The 19,338-nt window shown below is 41.8% G+C and overlaps 1 protein-coding gene across 2 annotated transcripts in view; it reads left to right on the top strand.

The window, feature by feature from the left end:
- The window catches only part of SMYD3 (SET and MYND domain containing 3), a 605,383-nt gene that overhangs the window by 363,010 nt on the left and 223,035 nt on the right, over positions 1-19,338 (top strand). For both annotated transcript variants that reach the window (XM_083176239.1, XM_083176238.1), the window contains exon 8: positions 17,221-17,331. In XM_083176239.1, the coding sequence (XP_083032365.1) occupies positions 17,221-17,331 (111 nt within the window). The remainder of the gene's footprint in view (positions 1-17,220; positions 17,332-19,338) is intronic.

The following is a 19,338-nucleotide window of genomic DNA, read 5'->3' as shown; positions in this document are numbered from 1 at the left end:
AACTCCGACTGGCAGGGGTAGTGAAAAGGAGGTGGAGTCAGAGAAGCGAACACTGAAAGAGCGATCAGATACCAATGGAGCGCCTCTCATACTTGCCGCCAGCGTGCCATCACAGAGGTTTTGGCAACCCTCTTTTCTTCTTGCGCTCCCATCCGCCAAGGGGCATGGATGCTCACCATGCAATAGAAATCACCACCGCTGGTTGGCTAATGCTCCACCAATCTAGCGGCGGATTGATATACTGTACCAAAGGAACCCCCTGATCGCCGAGCAGCTTACACAGTATACTACAGTATAAGATGCTCATACGTCTCATCGCTGTGAACATCGCTGCGGCTCCAACTGTATTGAACAACTGTATAATGGGAAGACATAATAGCTCCTCCCTAAATTCCTGGATGCCAAACCACTGTTTATCCAGTATTTCCTCTTTGCGGTACTCTGTAGTAATGTGCTAGGTGGACAATTGGAGGGGATCCGACCCTTACTGATGTCATATAAACTACTATTTATTCAGATCCTATAGATTGTAAGCTTGCAGCGGGGTCATCTAGCCTTGTTGTTACCCAGTTTGTTTTATCGCTGTCTACAATTGTAAAGTGGAATGAAATCTGCTGCACTATATAAGAAACGGTTTATAAATAAATAAAATAAGCTGATAATAGTCAGATACACATCATGGCATATTGGTCTTCCAACAAGCTATGACGTGTCTGTTTCTTATTTGAATAATACCTACTGAATGTGAGTGCTGCCTGGATGAGGCGAGTGCTAAATGCATTGATTCTGGACCCTGCACTTCTGATGTTGGCTGCTCACTAACCATTAGAGTCCTGTATCAAACTGCAGCAGGCAGTTCATCCCAATCCATATGATGTCATTGTATAAAAGCTGGCAGAGGGTGAAATGTTGGGAACTTCTCTTGTGGCACAGTTCAATGTTTCAATGGTTTCCAATTGATGGTAAAAATATTTTTGCTAAAAGACCATCAATGATTTCTAAACACCTACAAGGGGCTGGTAGTCACCGTCGGGATTAGCCACTGAGGTTTCTTTGGCCTCCCATTTATGGTGAAAACACCCACCATCGTAATCAGACCAATAATTGTTTCTATTCATCAATTTTCAATGCCCACACCCAGTGCAAAATACTACAGGGTGCTCTTAGAACAAGTATTGAATTCTCTATTGAGTTATTAGAAGATAGCTGTGAGAACAGTAACTGGCAGTTTTCATTGCCCATGTCTTTGAGACTTAACTTTATTTTAAAATGCAGTTTAGAAAAATAAATACAAGATCACCTTTACTTATATGTGTCTTCAGAAAGATGCTCACTGTATAATGTCTATGATGCTAAATAGTATATGTCAGCAACTTCAGACCATCTGGCTGTGATACCTTATTTCTTGTTTATTTTCTTTTAATTAGCATACAGACTTCATCAGACTTTCATCTAATTCTTATTTAAATGCTATTACAACAAGATAAGAGAATTGTGTCTAAAGTGTTTTTAATTTGTATAGCGAGAATGAAAATGTGCCTCCTAGTACTGCTTTGTGGTTAGGTGAGCATCATTGAGTAAATTATGGACTGTGGACAATATAAAGAAGAAAAAAAGTGTAATATATGCCTGGTGCAACTGATTACATTTAAAATATAACGTTTATTTTTTTATATATAAAACTGCAAAATAGAAAATGACACGTGATACAGAAATAGAGTAGAAAAAGGGTGAATTAAAAATAAATTGGCGGGCAGGCAGTGCGCTAAAAATTATATGTACCGTAGGAGCCCATCTCATCTATCTTCCTTAAGGCCCCCATACACTAGCCGATTTTGGTCAGATTTCAGCCAGATCAGTCGGATCTGGCCAAAATCGGACCAAAATTGGCTAGTTTTGATGTCCCCTCAGATCCGATGCGCGGTCCCGTGCGCATCGGATCTGCGTCGGGTGGTCGGACCTGCTGCACGTCCGACCACCCGACTTGGGACCTAGTGGGGCGGCGCGGCGGTGGAGGGAGCAGGGGGGGCTGGGGACGCTGCGTGGGACACGTCTGTGTCCCCCGCTGCTGGGGACGCTGCGGGGGACATCGTCTGAGCGGCGAGAAGGTAGAGGGAGCAGGGGGGGCTGGAGACGCTGCGGGGGACACAGGCTGCATAGAGCCGGGCAGGGGAAGCCGGCCGGGAGCTTACAGTAATGAATAAAAAAAAAAAGCCCATACAATGAATGGGCAGCCTGTGATTGGCTGAGCGCTCTCTCAGCCAGTCAGCAATTGGCTGAGAGAGCGCTCAGCAGCCAATCACAGGCTGCCCATTCATTGTATGGGCTTTTTTTTTTTATTCATTACTGACAGCTCCCGGCCGGCTTCCCCTGCCCGGCTCTATGCAGCCTGTGTCCCCCGCAGCGTCTCCAGCCCCCCCTGCTCCCTCTACCTTCTCGCCGCTCAGATGATGTCCCCCGCAGCGTCCCCAGCAGCGGGGGACACAGACGTGTCCCCCGCAGCGCCCCCAGCCCCCCTGCTCCCACCAGCTCCCACCTCTTAGCGCCCCCCCCCCTGCTCCCCGGGTTTTTTACATGTGATAAATCGAGACGATTTATCACATGTAAAAAATGGCACATCAAGTGCCAATCTAATCAAGCTCCCCCGGGGAGCAGCCGGGGAAGCTCAGGGGGAAGTCGGGGGCGACTTGTCCTAAGGACAAGTCGCCCTAGTGTATGGGGGCCTTTAGACCATGGCTCACCATGGCTATCCTATTGTTCTCAGTTGGAATACAATACATAGAACAATAGAGTAGGGGATTAGCAGAGTAATCCAATTACTCACTTAATCCTATTATAGGAATAGATGACAGTGCCTCCGGCTGTATTCTTCTTAATAAAGGTTGTCACCCACTAGCGACTTATTTAGTTATTTATTTATTTATGCTTTCTGGCTATTAATAAACACCTGATACTGTATGTTCACTTAAATTCTCTGCCCCCGTGCCCAAAAAAATATATATATTTTTTATACATATCTTTCCTGTGCCCCCATCACAAATATCCTGTATATTACTGTTCCCCCATTGATCATACAACATTCAGAAAAGTTTCAGACCTGACACAGGGTAGGAGTCAGAGTGCCAGGTCCTTCTGATGCCAATGGTGGTGGCAGGCAGACTCCATGTCCAGAAGCAGGTGTCTGGACACAGCAGGGAAGTTTATGTGCTTTCTTCAGCACTCCGCTCACTCAGACTGTGGCAGACTTTATAATCAATCTAAAGCCTCACTTTAATGTGCTTTACTGTGAGGATTTAGGTTGATTGTAAAGCCTGCCCCAGTCTTTATAATCAAGTGAAGTGTAATGGGAGAGGAGACTACCAGTGAGATCTTCACAGACAGGCTGTGGTATCCCAGCAATGACAGCGCACCTAATCTCAGCAAGGGAGCAGAGCGGGGAGATTACCTCCCTGCTTTGCATACCTTGCTGATTCTCCTGCCTCTAGCTCCCACAGCAGGTACTGTGCTGATACTGCGCCCACGTGTTGCCAGGATGGAGTGTAGCGCTAAATTGTATAGTTGGATAAATTGGATTTATGACATCCTAATTTATTATTCAGTTTAGAATAGATGGATGAATAAGAAAACATGCACACTGAAACACAAGGACACAATTGGATTGATATACTTAGGTGCAGTCCCTAAACTGGGGTGAATTGAGGGAATCCTTTCAGAATTAGGGGGGTATTCAATCCGGGATTCCAATTGTCAGAATATCCCAACAGTTGGAATCCCGGGCTATTTTCAGTTCTTCCGACAGTAACTCAACAGCTGGAATTCAGTATTCCGGCTGTTGAGTGTTGGAAAGTCCATGGATTGGCAAAAATGTGGCCATTTTGTCAAAAAACTACTGCGGAAATACAGACTCGCCTCCACAGAGAGAGACTGGTCTGTAACTGGTGAGTCCTGGCCGGGATGGGGAGTCTTGGCCAGGATTGAGGGGTAAATTTATGAAGCTTGGAGAAGTGGAATCTATCCCCATAAAGAATGTTCTGTGCAAGGTGATAATGCTCCAGCCAATCATCTCCTAACTGTCAATTTATGCATTGGAGCTGATTGGCTGGTGCAATATCACCTTGCACATAAATAACGTTCTTTATGTGGATAGATATAACTTCTCCAAGCTTCATACATTTACCCTTGAATACCTTAACTGACGATATTTCCCCCCTTAGAGTAAGGCTGAAATCCTGAGCTGGTTCAAGTTGGGATGTGGAAACTTGGAAGCATCCTCTGGTGTCCTTGTCATGTCCAATAAAGTGCACGTTTAGTTTTTTCGTACCCCTTTGGGTACAGTAGCACTGGGATCTTAGGTCTGGGTATATATACGCCTGTAACAGGAGGTGTAAACTATTAACCAATTGATCCAACTAATTAGTGTTAAAAATATAAAAACAATTCATGGACTCTATGGGTGAGATTTAATAGGATGAGAGATTCAGAAAGTGAGAGATTTGGTAAGAAATCTCCAGTTTTTTTAAAGCGGCAATTTACACTGCAAAACCAGTTTGATTTTGCAGTGTAAATGATTGCTGCTTTAAGAAAACTGGAGATTTCTTACCAAATCTCTCACTTTCTGAATCTCTCATCCTATTAAATCTCACCCTATATGTCAAAAGTCTTGCAGAAGGCAACAGTTATATACATATACAAAAATTCTAAATACTGACAGAGATATTTTATATTATATTTGAAATGATCACTGCATTATTGGCGACCGCTTCATATTTTTGGAACGCATATGGTGTCCCAACTTTCAGTCCGCAAAACTCATCCGGACATGTGACTTCCGGTATGTGGACCACAGCCAGACAGTCTGCTAACTGAGGAGAGGCTGGTTATATGAACATGAAACAAAGTAACTAAGAGAGCGCACTGTGTTGATCTCAAATTTTTTATATAAAATGTTTATTTTATATAAAAAATTTGAGATCAACACAATGCACTCTCTTAGTTACTTTGTTGTTGTTTTTTTATAAGAAGTCCAGTGATTCTTTTTTGGGAGCAGTATAATTAACCGCAGCTGTGGTTGCTTACTAATCATTTCTTTCAAAATTGTTGCGCCTGATTTTTTATAGTTTTTATATGAACATGTCCCAGGAAGGACACCTGTAATCTAAGTCCGTTCGACAAGTTTTTTGGTGGATATTTCTACATTAGGAGGGCCGATTCCTAACCACCCCAATACCAGCAATAGACAGTATTGAGGTGATCGCAGTTTGAGGAGGGAAGGTGAGCACAGGAAGGGGCAAATGAGGTTTTCATTGAAGAACAGTGATCTAGTCCATTATTTTTTCTGACTACAATTTTCATATAAACAAAAACACAATTCCTTCAGCTATAAAAATGCATTTTGGCAACTGGTAGAGTAGATCTATTTTATTAAAAGATAAAAAAAAAGATGAGCCACTTGTTAATTCAGCCATTGCAGCCAATAACAAACTACCAGCCATGTGCAAGTTTTCAAAACAATATGCTCCATGTAACAAACAAATGAATCATTTCAATGTTGAAAGAAATACATTTACATATTTAATGCTTCATATTTCCCTAATTATGAGAAGATTTGTATTACATGTGTTTGAATTGCTTTAAACACTAAACAACGTTTCAGGGCTTTAACTACATAAGTTACGCTGGCTATGAAGTTATAATAATTTGATAATATACTGTACCCAGTCAGTGTTCCTTTATTACCAATTTATTTGTTAAAACATTTGTTTTAATTAAAACTTGAGTGCATGTAGGTTTTTTTTAATGTCAATTAGGGAGGCCAATCCCAGGACCAGGATCATCGGGACCCCAGGATTATCAGGATTTCAGGATTTTGGCCTAAAATCACTAGGCTTTGAATCTTGGCTTTTAGGGATTTGTTGTTGCAAGCGCATTTTTTTTTTGTTATGCTGGGCATTCCTGAGCACTGCCCGGCTGCCCCTGCACCCAGCTGTATGGTTGTGCTCATCATGATGTCAGAGATCACCCTGTGCAGCTCCCGCCCCTTGCACCCCACATAAGAAGACCACCACAGTGCCACCACCTTCCAGCCCTGTGTAAGTGACACAGGGCCAGATTCTCTAAACTTCAAAAGTGATAAAATGGAGAGTGATAAACAGCCAGCCAATCAGCTCCTACCTGCCATGTCCCAGACTGTGTTTGAAAAATGTCAGACAGGAGCTGATTGGTTGGCGGTTTATCACTTTCCATTTTATCACTTTTGAAGCGTAGAGAATCTGGCCCACAATCTTTACCTCCCATTCCACTCACTCCACCTTCCTCTGCATTGTGCACACTGCCTTTGCAGTTCTCCTTATTCTTCTAATTGACAAACTCAATCCTGGGTATCCTAAAAATCCCGGGATTAAAAAGAAAAAAAATGCCCTAGGAGTGGCATCCCTAGTGTCCATTTATTAGCGATATCAGCAAAAATCAGGAAAATATTTAACAACCGTCAAAAATGTATACTAATTCTACATAATAAGTGAAACAACCCAAGTTGTGGATTAACAATCCATCATGGGCCCGGCTTGGGTTATCATCTATCCCTAGTGAATTGTATATTTCCTGATGAATTATTTGACAATGCAATAAAATAGGAACAACAAGGATGTATCTTTATTGTGAATGTGAGCAAAATATAGCATGGGAACAATATCTGAAATGCTATTAGTGGATATGTTAACACTTATAACACAGATTCCCATAACAAATGTTTGATGATTCCTTCCTTCTTCCCTCATTTCCTGGCTGTACTTTTATCTTCTAGACAGTTTACTAAGTGAGTAATATATATATATATATATATATATATATATATATATATATATATATATACATACACACACACACACACACTATATGGACAAAAAGTATTTGCCTGTTCATTACACCACCAGGGACTGTAATGACATTGTTTTCAAACACTTAAGGCCCCCATACACTAGCCGATTTTGGTCAGATTTCAGCCAGATCAGTCGGATCTGGCCAAAATCGGACCAAAATCGGCTAGTTTTGATGTCCCCTCAGATCCGATGCGCGGTCCCGTGCGCATCGGATCTGTGTCGGGTGGTCGGACCTGCTGCACGTCCGACCACCCGACTTGGGACCTAGTGGGGCGGCGCGGCGGTGGAGGGAGCAGGGGGGGCTGGGGACGCTGCGTGTCCCCCGCTGCTGGGGACGCTGCGGGGGACATCGTCTGTGCGGCGAGAAGGTAGAGGGAGCAGGGGGGGCTGGAGACGCTGCGGGGGACACAGGCTGCATAGAGCCGGGCAGGGGAAGCCGGCCGGGAGCTGTCAGTAATGAATAAAAAAAAAAGCCCATACAATGAATGGGCAGCCTGTGATTGGCTGAGCGCTCTCTCAGCCAGTCAGCAATTGGCTGAGAGAGCGCTCAGCAGCCAATCACAGGCTGCCCATTCATTGTATGGGCTTTTTTTTTTTATTCATTACTGACAGCTCCCGGCCGGCTTCCCCTGCCCGGCTCTATGCAGCCTGTGTCCCCCGCAGCGTCTCCAGCCCCCCCTGCTCCCTCTACCTTCTCGCCGCTCAGACGATGTCCCCCGCAGCGTCCCCAGCAGCGGGGGACACAGACGTGTCCCCCGCAGCGTCCCCAGCCCCCCTGCTCCCACCAGCTCCCACCTCTTAGCGCCCCCCCCCTGCTCCCCGGGTTTTTTACATGTGATAAATCGAGACGATTTATCACATGTAAAAAATGGCACATCAAGTGCCAATCTAATCAAGCTCCCCCGGGGAGCAGCCGGGGAAGCTCAGGGGGAAGTCGCCCTAGTGTATGGGGGCCTTTACAGTATGCTTTATTATGGAGTTGGTCCTTTTGTAGTTTCAGTAGTGCAGCTTGCACTCTTCTTGGGAGATTTTCCACAGCAGTTTTGAAGTGTTTCTGTGGGAATTTGTGCCCATTCATGCTGTACAGCATTTATGATGTCAGGCACTGATGTTGGACTATAAATGGCTCACAATCTCTGATCTAGTTAATCCCAATGGTGCTCAGTGGGGTTGAGGTCAGGGCTCTGTGCAGGGCAGTCAAGTCCTTTCACACCCAACTCGTCAAACCATGCTCTCCGCATACATTAATCCCAAACTTGCTCATCTGACTGTCAAACAGAGAAGTGCGATTAGTCACTCCACAGAAGAAGTTGTTAGTATTATTAATATTAATATTATTGTTATTACTTCTCCACAGTCCAGTATTGGCGTGCTTTGCATCCAGCACTTGGACTTGGTGATGTGAGGCTAGCATGCAGCTGCTTGGCCATGGAAATTCATTCTATTAATCTCCTGACACACAGTTTTTGTGCTTACATTAATGCCAGTTTTGGAACTCTAAAGCCATGGAATCAGCAGTGTTTTGGCGAAGTTTTAGCACCATGCTCCTTAAGGTGATCATACACGCACCGATTTTGTGTGCTGTGCGTTTTGAACTTCCAGCTGCCATGCGATTTGAGCACTTGAAGTGGATGCAATGCGATGTACAGTACTTTACGGATGCGATGCGATTTCAGCCTCTTTTTTTATGTTAATAGTTACTATTGGACATCGCATCGCATCGCATGTACTCCAAAACTGATGCGATGCGATGAAGCATAAAAAGTACTGCCTGCAGATACTTTTTGTGCTTTACAATATTGTACCTGCGGGGACGCGCATCGCATCCCCGCAGCTGCACGGTGCGATTTAAGCCGATGCAATGCGTTTTGAACTTTAAAAGTTCAAAACGCATGCTGAAATCGGTGCGTGTATGGGCACCTTTAGCAGTAGTTGACCACGCTCAATATATGTAGTGCGTGTATCTATTCATCTGCTATTCTAATCTATAACAAAATCTCACACTTAAACACATACAGTGTCCTAATCACCTTCTAGGTATTGTTACAGTGGTTTACAGTGTAATTATACAATCTTATTTGCTTTATATGCACTACTAGTAAGCCCGCTCAAAGCAAAAGCTTCGAAAGCTAGTCTGCTACCTTCTATGTTTGTGCATGTGTGAGAAAGAGATGTAGTTTCACTCTCTGCCAGCAGATGGCAGTGTTTCGGAGACTCACAAACACTAGGCATATACAATATATAGATGATTATAACAATATCTGTAATAAAGTGGTCAGTATTATGGTTGTGCACTTTGTAGACTAAAATTTTAGGTCCATGTACACCTGAGTTTGTGGTGAATAGAAAATATCTATTTAGAGCAGGTGTTCTCAAACTCGGTCCTTGGGACCCCACACAGTTCACGTTTTCCAGGTCACCTGGCAGGTGCATTCATTACTAATTTACACATTCTGAAAGATCCACAGATGGAGCTAAATATTTAACTTGTGATTCTATGAGGAGAGATGCAAAACATGCACTGTGGGGGCTGCAGAGGACCGAGTTTGAGAACCTGTGATTTAGAGGAGTACTTCAGTAAAACTTGTGCAGTCTCAGGGGAATCACTCATGATCTCTGTATAGGTATTTTTTTGGCAAGCAGAGTGTTAATTTGTAGTAATTAAAAATGTCACAGGTTAAGAAGATTTTCTCTTTCTCCTCTGATCATCCATCTATCAGTGCCTGGTGACCTGTGCAACATCTTCCTAGTACTTAGGGGTAAATGTTGGAATTGTCTATATGTGGGAGAAGGGTTATCAGTGTTGTAATCTGCTCTGATACTGCTTCTCCCCACTGCATGGAGGAGGAGCAGGCTCAGTGATGGGGGTCATTATTGGCACTGCTATCTGTAGAGGGCAATGTTCTGACACCTAAGGTACCTGTACTGCAAGTCTTAGTATCATTGGCCACAATTTTCCACACAGGTAGCCGTGATGGGGTGTAGTGCGTCGCTGGGATTGGGGCAGGTATGAATTTTCCGGATTTGTGGTTTTTGTGACCACCGCAAATACGTTTTTAGGTAAACTGGAGATAGGACCCTATAATATGATTTAAAGTTTTTAAGTATCTCCATAATACTCTTGAGTCTTTGGGCGGTATTCAATGAGCCTGATTCGCCATGTTTTTATGGCGAATTTGTGCTGTTTGGCGAATTTTTGACAAAAACGGTGAATCACCCTATTCAATGACCACATGGCGAATACATTTGAAGGTTTTTTCGCCATGATTCACCGATTAGCAATCGCTATCTTTTTATGGAGAAGTGGAATGTGAACTTTTAAAATAAAGTGTTTTGTTTTTTACATTTGGTGTAAAAAAATCAGGAATTTTATTCTAAAGAGGGGCATGCTATTTTTATTCATGTGCTGTAAGCACATGAATATATATTTAATTTTAAAAAATATTTTTTTTTTTTTACACAGCAGCCAGCAGGGGGCGCCGGAGCCGAGCCGCTCATTACATATTCATATATTCACTGCACCCGATCGTTACGATCGGGTATAGTGAATATACGGTCCCCTGCCTGGCACCCGGGGAGCCCACCTCCCCCCCACAAACGTTCTGGGGCAGGCAGAGAGACTTCCATCTCTCTGCCTGCCACCGTCCTCAGGCTCCCTGCGGCATTCGCCGCAGGAGCTCATATTCACCAGTCAGGGGCAGCGAGCCCCTGACACGTTGAATACCGGAGCCGGCGAGGCTCCGGAACGTTGTGAATGTGCAGCGAATCCTAAAAAGGATTCGCTGCACCTCGCAGGTATTCTCATTGAATACCGCCCTTTGACAGTTTGATTACAGCTACAAGTGTGAATTGTATTGGTTGCATCACTTAAAATTATGCTTCTGTCTAGTAGCAATCACAATTATATTTTAGCAATTACTTGTGTACACATTATGAAAGGAGCCACCACACAAAGTTGCTTGTGTATAGTTGACCTCAAACCAATCCTATATTTTTGTAACAATTTCATATACTTTGTCATCCATGGACATATCTTTAAAAAAAAAAAAAAATTATATAAAGCTGTTACCATAGTGACACCTTGACAATGGTAAACTATAGGCAGTTGTTACTTTATTGCAAGGCTTGTTAACAAGTTAACTGGTTTCTGCATTGCATGCCAATGACAGAAAATGATATCATCAAACATCTTGAACATAGATGATTCACATACACAATATACTGAACATAATTCTACCCCCACCCTGATCAGTATCTCTTGGTCCAGTTCAGTAACTGTATTGATGTACACAAGAAAAGCTGTTACCTATGAAAGAGCTATGAAACCCTTCATGTTATTGGTAAAGCTTAGCGTACCTGATAACAGTCTAACTTATTACTATGCTGCAATATTTGTTATAATATAACAATTCTCTCACAATTATTATCTATGATAATTATATCACATTCTCTGTTACATATTTTGCTTAGGTGTAAATGGCAATCTACATTGTTGTTTATAGTAACTCAGTCCCACTATTACATGTAATTGCAAACTATTATGGAAAGGCATGCAAAGGTGGAGTCCCATGATTACCATTCTTCTGTAGTATAATTATGGTTATTTTGTCTCTTTACGACCACTCAAATAATCCGTATGTCCAATGAGAAGTGCGTTGGGTGCAACATGGCACTGAGAAAATTCCTGTTTAGCATGAATATCTCCAGCCATTAGAATTAATGGAAAGCCACAGCCTAATCATTATTGCAACATAAAGATTGCCACGGTGTAATGTTGACTGATTCGCATACTGTATGGTGATTGCGCCTTTTGAATGAAATCTTCTGTTAATCATTATATAATGTACTGTTATAATTGAATATTCCAAAATACTCCAAACTTAACAATACTCATCCCTTTTTTCATATAAATAACCAAACTAATATCTGTATATAATGTACTATTGGGACAGAATTGCATCTTAGGGAGGCAGGGGTAGAATCATCTTAAGTTGCATACATCAGAAACACTTTCACACATTTTTGTAAACACTTGTTTTGATAGTGGAATACGAATTTGGTTCCAGAAAAATGTAGACATATCTCAAATAGAGCAGGTTTAACCCTGCCTCTTGTTTACATAACACATTTAAAAACAAAGGGCCCTAACTCAACTTGGGTTGTAGTTTTGGGAATCCTCGTAAAACTGCAACCTGTGGTGGTAGGCTACCAATGGGTGGTTGCCCAGCCCCAAACGCCGGATCCCACCCGGCAATGTGCCTGCAAAATTTTGCATATATTTGTGATCAATTAAGAATGCACCCAACAGCTTCAGTACGGCATTCCTCCCTACATTTGTATTAGGTAAAGTGTCCTGCAAAGAGGGTGGTTCTACAGGGTGGGAGTGGCCTCTGTATGAGGGTCATGGCCTATCATAGTGACCATGGAGGTGTGTCCATCTAGTGACTGGGCAGCCCTCGGCCCCTTCCCTGCCCTCTCTCTCTGCACTGAAAAGGTGCCGTGCGCCTGCGAATAGCATCTCTTCAGGTTCACCGGCTGCTCTGCAGTGCAAAGCAGCGGTGATCTCCGAACTCCCCCAACTGCCTTCCCACCCGCGGGATATTGCCAGCCATCTCCAAATAGCAAGTCTGCCCCACTCTAATTGAGACAGTTAGGAGGTACAGTATGGTACTGAATTGATAAAAAGCTTGGAGCTGGTGCAGACAACTGTCATCATCAGCATGGTTTTGCTGGAGCTGTCAGCCCATACAATTGCTAAATCATTTCCAGGCTTATTTATGTCTTTGTGCGGATATGCATTTCTTTACTGTGCTATGTAACGTGGTCATAGGCGTGCGCACATTGAGTGTTAGGGGTGCACAGGCACCCCCTAATGCTGTGCCCACCCTTATGAACACCTTCCTGCCACTAGAAATACCAGCAATACCTTTTAGCAAAGACTTTTTCTTTGTAGAACCGTATTCTATTAAAAGAAGCGCCCATCAATCAATTATGTGTGTTTGCATTGTTACTGGAACATTTTCATTGTATTTTTATATACATTTCTTTGAATACATGTACAGTACTTTTATTCTTAATTATATCAGGATTAGAATAATTAGAAAGTGATTACAACCCTCTTACGTCATTATGTACACTTGCACTTGTACAGTATTTAACTGTAGGTGTCCTATAAATTTTTTCTTTTTCAATTACTAAAGTGTTCCATATAAAAGCTGTAGAGTAGATTTATATCACTGTATGGAGTGGTTGTGCTTCCTTTATTTGCTGAGAATGCCATTAGTAACTATCATTAATCAGCACATTAATTGTATTTGAATGGGGTTTATAGGATGCATGTATTGGTTTATAAATCATAACCTATAACAGGCTAGCTGTAGTGTGCAAAATGAATGACTGTTGGAACGAATAAAGACAACTCGTATTACACAAGTCTGGTCATATATTAAATAAATATATATATATATATATATATATATATATCAGTGGTTGGCAATAAGCGGCCCTCCAGCTGTTGGTGAACTACACATCCCAGCATGCCTTGCATCAGTTGCCTATATGAATGACCAGACTTGTGTAATACGAGTTGTCTTTATTTGTTCCAGCATGTCATTATCTCTTTTTTCTCTTTTTTCACCTTAAAATAACAACAATGGAAGCCATGTCTGATCTGTGTATTTAATTATTTTATACATTTTACATTGAACATTTATTGTGTGATTACACGCTGAAAATACGTAAGTTGAATTCACCTAAAAAAAATTCCGAGAGCAAAACTGAGAGGCATACAAAATTTCCCATAAAAAATGGCGAGGACCAAGTGGCGGACAGGTCAAAGCTCGCTTGGTAATTTTTAGCGAACCGGGAGCATAGAATAGGGCGAGGACCATTTTTGGTGAGAGGACTGGCCAGAAAACTGCCAATTCCCAAAAAAAAAACATAGAACTGGGAGCATTGAATACTGCCCTATGTGTTTAATCTGATATAGTAATATACCTTTACATAAGCTAAACCTCATGATTGATTTCTGTGTACCTTACTGCATCTGCAAACCTTTTACGAAATAAAGTACTTTATTTTTATCATGCATTTTAGTATTAAAATGATATTATTAATGAATGACAATATATTTTTTTACCATGCTCATTTTATTTAGAAATGTTTTGTCAGCCGACATAACAGAGATTAGCAGGTTGCTTAGAGACTTCAAAAGAAAAGTATATATGTATGCCAACAGTCTAACAGCAGGAGATTGTAAAGCTGAATAGTTTGAGAATACAAACACTGCTATTTAAGATAGACTTGCTCTTCAGTAAAAAGCTGCCTTAGAGTTTATAAAAAGGAAATAAGTAGGAAACTATTTTGGTTTGGTTTATTACTCACTGCCTATAGCTTGCTGGTTTTAAGACCATTGTTGCATAATCCACTGACCACAAGCCAAACCCCTATTGCCTTTGCTGTATCCATCCCAGATACTATGGGCGAAATGTAATAGGGTGCGATTTTTTAGACATGTGCGATTTTTGGTCAAAAACGGCCGAAATCGCACATTTTCCGAAAATCGCACATTTAATAGGATGAAAATCGCGGTAAAAAATCACACTTTTTACCGCGAAATCGCACTTTTAGAAGTGCGATTTTTAGTCACATTTCAATTCGCATCCAGATGTTTTCCCATTATAAAGTATACAACTCGCAAATGTAATAGGGTGCGATTTTTGGTAAATGTTACCAAAAATCGCAAAAAAAATAGACCAGGTTCTGACAGGCGAATTTGACAGAACCATGCACAGATCATTGAGATCTGTGCATGGTTCTGTTAATAAAAATGTGTAAAAGTGTTTTTATAAAAAAAAAAACGGCGTGGGGTCCCCCCTCCTAAGCATAACCAGCCCCGGGCTCATTGAGCCGGACCTGGTTCCAAAAATACGGGGGGACAAAAAGCATAGGGGTCCCCCGTATTTCTGAAACCAGCCCCGGACTCTTGGACCGGTCCTGGTTCCAAAAATACGGGGGACAAAAAATCTGGGGGTCCCCCGTATTTTGAAACCAGCACCGGGCTCCAACAGCCCGCGGTGTCATGCCACAGCCGGGGGACACTTTTTATACAAGGTCCCCCGGCCAAAACATGAGCACCGTGGCTGGTCAGCCTTGGACGGGGTACCTGGAGGAGTGGGGACCCCCCCAATAAAGGGGTCCCCCCCCCCCCAGGCTTCACCCGTCCAGGGCTGAAGCCCGGGGCTGTCACCGGCGTCCGTGGCCAGTGGACGCCGGCCTGATAGGGTTAAATCCATCATACATATCATTACATTGCTTTTTACCGGCGAACTACAAGTGCCAGCAGACCTCCCCCGCATGCTGGGACTTGGAGAACCACAAGTCCCAGCATGCGGGGCATTAATGGGCCCGCTGGGACTTGTAGTCCACCTGTAAAAAGAATGTTTATAAAAAACACACACACAGAGAAGTACAAGTTTATTACACACACACACCTCAATTTTACACCAGCATACTTACCATTCCTGGATCCAGCGCTGGTCTGGCTGCTTTACAGCCGGCTCCCCCCGCACTGACAGGCAGCGGGGAGAACCGGCTTTCTCCTTTGCTTCTAACAGCTTCTGTAGCGCTGTCCGAGTGCTACAGAGGCTGAGAGCGTGATTGGCTGAGCTACAGTATGCGTCTCCATGGAGACGCATAGCTCAGCCGATCAGGACTGTATTTTCTAGTAAGTGGTAGATATGTATTTTCTAGTTAAGTGGTAGATATGTATCTGATGCTATCGGTGTATTTACGCTATTAGATACTCCACAGTTTACAGTCTATTTATAGGACATTTACCCTACTAAGTTTTATGCCATTGCTTATATATTCCATAATGTTAAACAATGATTTCAATTTGACTATTGTATATAGAGTAAATTCAAATACAGTATAGCAATGAAAAGTCTTTATGGACTATCAAGATGAAGACCCAGCATTAAGCAAGAGAGTACAGTATGTTCTTACATTCATTGACAAAATTACTGCTCATCCTCGGTGATAACAGATGACTGTGGATGGATGTCTGAGGTTGGGAAGCTACACATGTGCAAACCCACCAAAAGGATGCACTGGCATCACCCCCCCCCCCCCCCTGTCCTGGCATTCCATACTGCCTATTCTGCCTATTTGTATGTTTTCTGGAATATAGCAACCATTTTTGAATAGCCCTTAGTTTTAGTCTAAACTGCGTGACTTAAATATTTTCATATTAAATATATCTCATCCTATAAAATAAAACCCTAACAATGCTCCTGTGTGTTTGTGTGTGTGTGTGTGTGTGTGTGGGGGGGGGGGGGTTCCAAGCGTTTTGTGCTCCGGCAGCCGCTAAATGGCGCCTGATGGGGCAATCTAAGCGTTCCTTCGTTCTGGCATGCAAAGCCACCAGCACTGACATTACGGTTCTGTTCTGTCATTTAGAGGGACGGTAACTAGAATGTTACATTTTACCAAGGCTTAAGAACCAGTCCCTGTGGTCGAGGTTCATTGCTTAGGCTTTATCACAGAAAAGGATTGTGCACTCTATATTAATTTATTTTAGTGACATTGATTTGAACTGATCTTCATGCTGCAATGGCTCATTATATTGTGGTGTGCTTGCTAGGAAGTTGTCCGTGTGGATAAAGTCTGTCAAGGAGCCCATACACGGTCCGTTGTGGACCGGCTCCGTTTTGTACTATGCGATGCGCGCACCCGCGCATCACATAGTACGGTACAATAAGTATGTGCTGCACATACTTTTTGTACTAGGTAAACATTGTATCGGATCGCAGTGCATGCACAATGCATGCACAAGGGATGCGATCCGATACATGCTGTTTAAGTACAGAACGGATCCGATGAACGGACCGTGTATGGGCTCCTGTAAATCACTAAACGGTGACATAATAATGACCTGATTACCTATTAGAGATTTAACCTTTTTTTTTTTGGGGGGGGGGGGGGGGGGGGATGAATATTTCATATATTACATTATAGGCTCTTAAGTGATGCTTACTGATGGGTTATTAAACTGGAAGATCTTTGGTATCTGCAACACTGATGACTGAAAATCATTCTGTACTTGACAAAATGTAATCCGCATTGCCAGTTTGGTAAGACTATGAAAAAAGGCAAATCTTACACTAGTGTGGAGTACATACACATTATCACATGTTGCCCATTATCCATGTAACTAACATGCAATGATCAAGAGGTGGCCTTGTACAGTTACTGCATTTCTGTTGCATTTCGCTCCAAACTATTAATCCGACAATTCGAGTATGTATTTAATATATATATTTTCTATTTGATTTTACTACAGCTGACTATAAGTTACATTGATGTGAAGATGCCCTCACATCTGCGCCAGATGCAATGCCAGCGCCAGTACTGTTTCACGTGTGATTGTTCCCGCTGCCTGACAAAAGATAAGGTACAGTGCACTTTAATACCCCAATTATTAGTATGGTTAAAATCTTGATAAAAGAGATGAGGATTTTTTGTCTATATTTTGGGACATATTTTTTCCCTTCAATGTGATATTTTACATTTTAGAACCTCCTGCTCCACTAATCCTTATAATACCTTATTTTACATATTATTTTGTGATGGGAAAGTGAGAAGACATTTCCCTCTGTAGGAAACAGCATATTATTGGTAAACATTATGGGAATGAATATAAAAGTAAATTTAGTGAAGTTATTTACCCACTACCAAAAGCATACATTGAGGGTAGCCATATTGTGGCCCTATTTCTCCCAGCTAGTTACTAGATACAAGGGCCTAATGGACCTAGCACTGCCTTATTGATGTAACAGGCACCTAGGGGCATTGGTTCTGCACAAATAGCAGCTTCCACTTTATCATTTATGGTACATTTATAGTACAGTCTGCTTCATGTTACATTTTACAGATTACATGATGATCATTTACAGATTACATGATGATCATTTACAGATTACATGATGATCATTTACAGATTACATGATGATCATTTACAGATTACATGAGGATCATTTTGCAGATGACATGAGGATCATTTTACAGATTACATGAGGATAATTTTTACAGATTACAAGAGGTGTCTTCATTATTTACAGTTAGGAAATGAAGCGTCCTACCCGTACAGTATTGCACTGACCTTTTGGCACATAATAATCTGCAAAGCACCATTGTGTAACACAGAGGGATTTACCTCCCAATGTTGTAAGACCTTATTTATTTATATTTGCAGTAATATTAGCGCCAAGAACCTGCTAGGTTTTAATAAACCTTGACAGAGCATACTATTCCATTTTACAATGATTACTTTAATTATCTAAACTTGGGATTTGACTCCCACATATTTGAAACACATATTCGGTAAACGTAGTTCTTAATGCATTTAAATATTATTATGAATAATGACATTTTAATATATGTATAATTACCCATGTATTCCTTGTGTTGCTTATAATTATTTTTATATTAGACTGTTTGGTATGAGATAAAAGAAATGTTTTACATTTATGCATGCTGTGTCAATTCTCCTTGGGGTTATGTACAAAGCATCGGTTGTAAAACCTGGCGCTTCTGATCGTGTTTATGCCTAAATTTAAAAAGGGTTTTACTAACACGGCACAGATAGTAAAGTCATTGCTTTTTTACATTTTGGAAATAAACCAGATAAGTAAATGCCGTGTTTTGCAACCTAACGCTTTGAAATTACCCCCCTCCCCCAATGACATATTTTAATAACGAATTACAGTATTGAGTTTATTCAAATATTGTGCTTATTTGTACACCCATTGGCATTTACTTTATAGGAGAAGTATAAGAAATAGCAGAATGCAATAAGTAATTACACTGCGGCATTTGATGCAATAACATAATATACGTTAGATGCAGTATTTCAGTAGAGAGACCCATTCATTATGCAGCAGCTGCTTCGTTCTCTTTTAAGTAGATTTATTATTTGTTTCATCCTCTGCTTTAAATATTAAAGTGTTTCATACACTGTGGAGCACATCCAAACTACAGAATAAAGTAATTAGTGCAAAACACCAAACCTGCATGTTGTGTCTGTTATATATTTAACACATTGTAGGAGTGCAAAAGGCTATAGTTCTTTCTTTGCCTTTATAATGTTTCTTAAAAGTATTTTTAAGAAGTGGGTGAGCGGAGGGGAGCGGGTGGGGGTCGCCTGGGGTGCTGACATGTCTTGCACCGGCCCTGCCTGTACTGTGATGAACATATCTTTTCAGCAGCCTTGTATAGCCCCTAAATGTGGTCCGCTCTCACATCTCGGCTCTGGCTGCCTACTCTATGAAGAGCACTCCGCCACTTTTTACAACATGTTTTCAAGGAACCATTAGGTTTGTGGTAAATTTCAGGAACTATTACAAGCAGTTAAAATGTCCAAATGCACAAAAAGTCAAGTAAAATAAGGAAAACATGAAAC

This window comes from Crinia signifera, chromosome 3 (genome assembly GCF_055691185.1).
Source record: "Crinia signifera chromosome 3, ASM5569118v1, whole genome shotgun sequence".
In the NCBI taxonomy this organism is placed as follows: domain Eukaryota; kingdom Metazoa; phylum Chordata; class Amphibia; order Anura; family Myobatrachidae; genus Crinia; species Crinia signifera.
The sequence above is the reverse complement of the archived record's forward strand: the minus strand, read 5'-3'. Positions and strand labels throughout refer to the sequence as shown.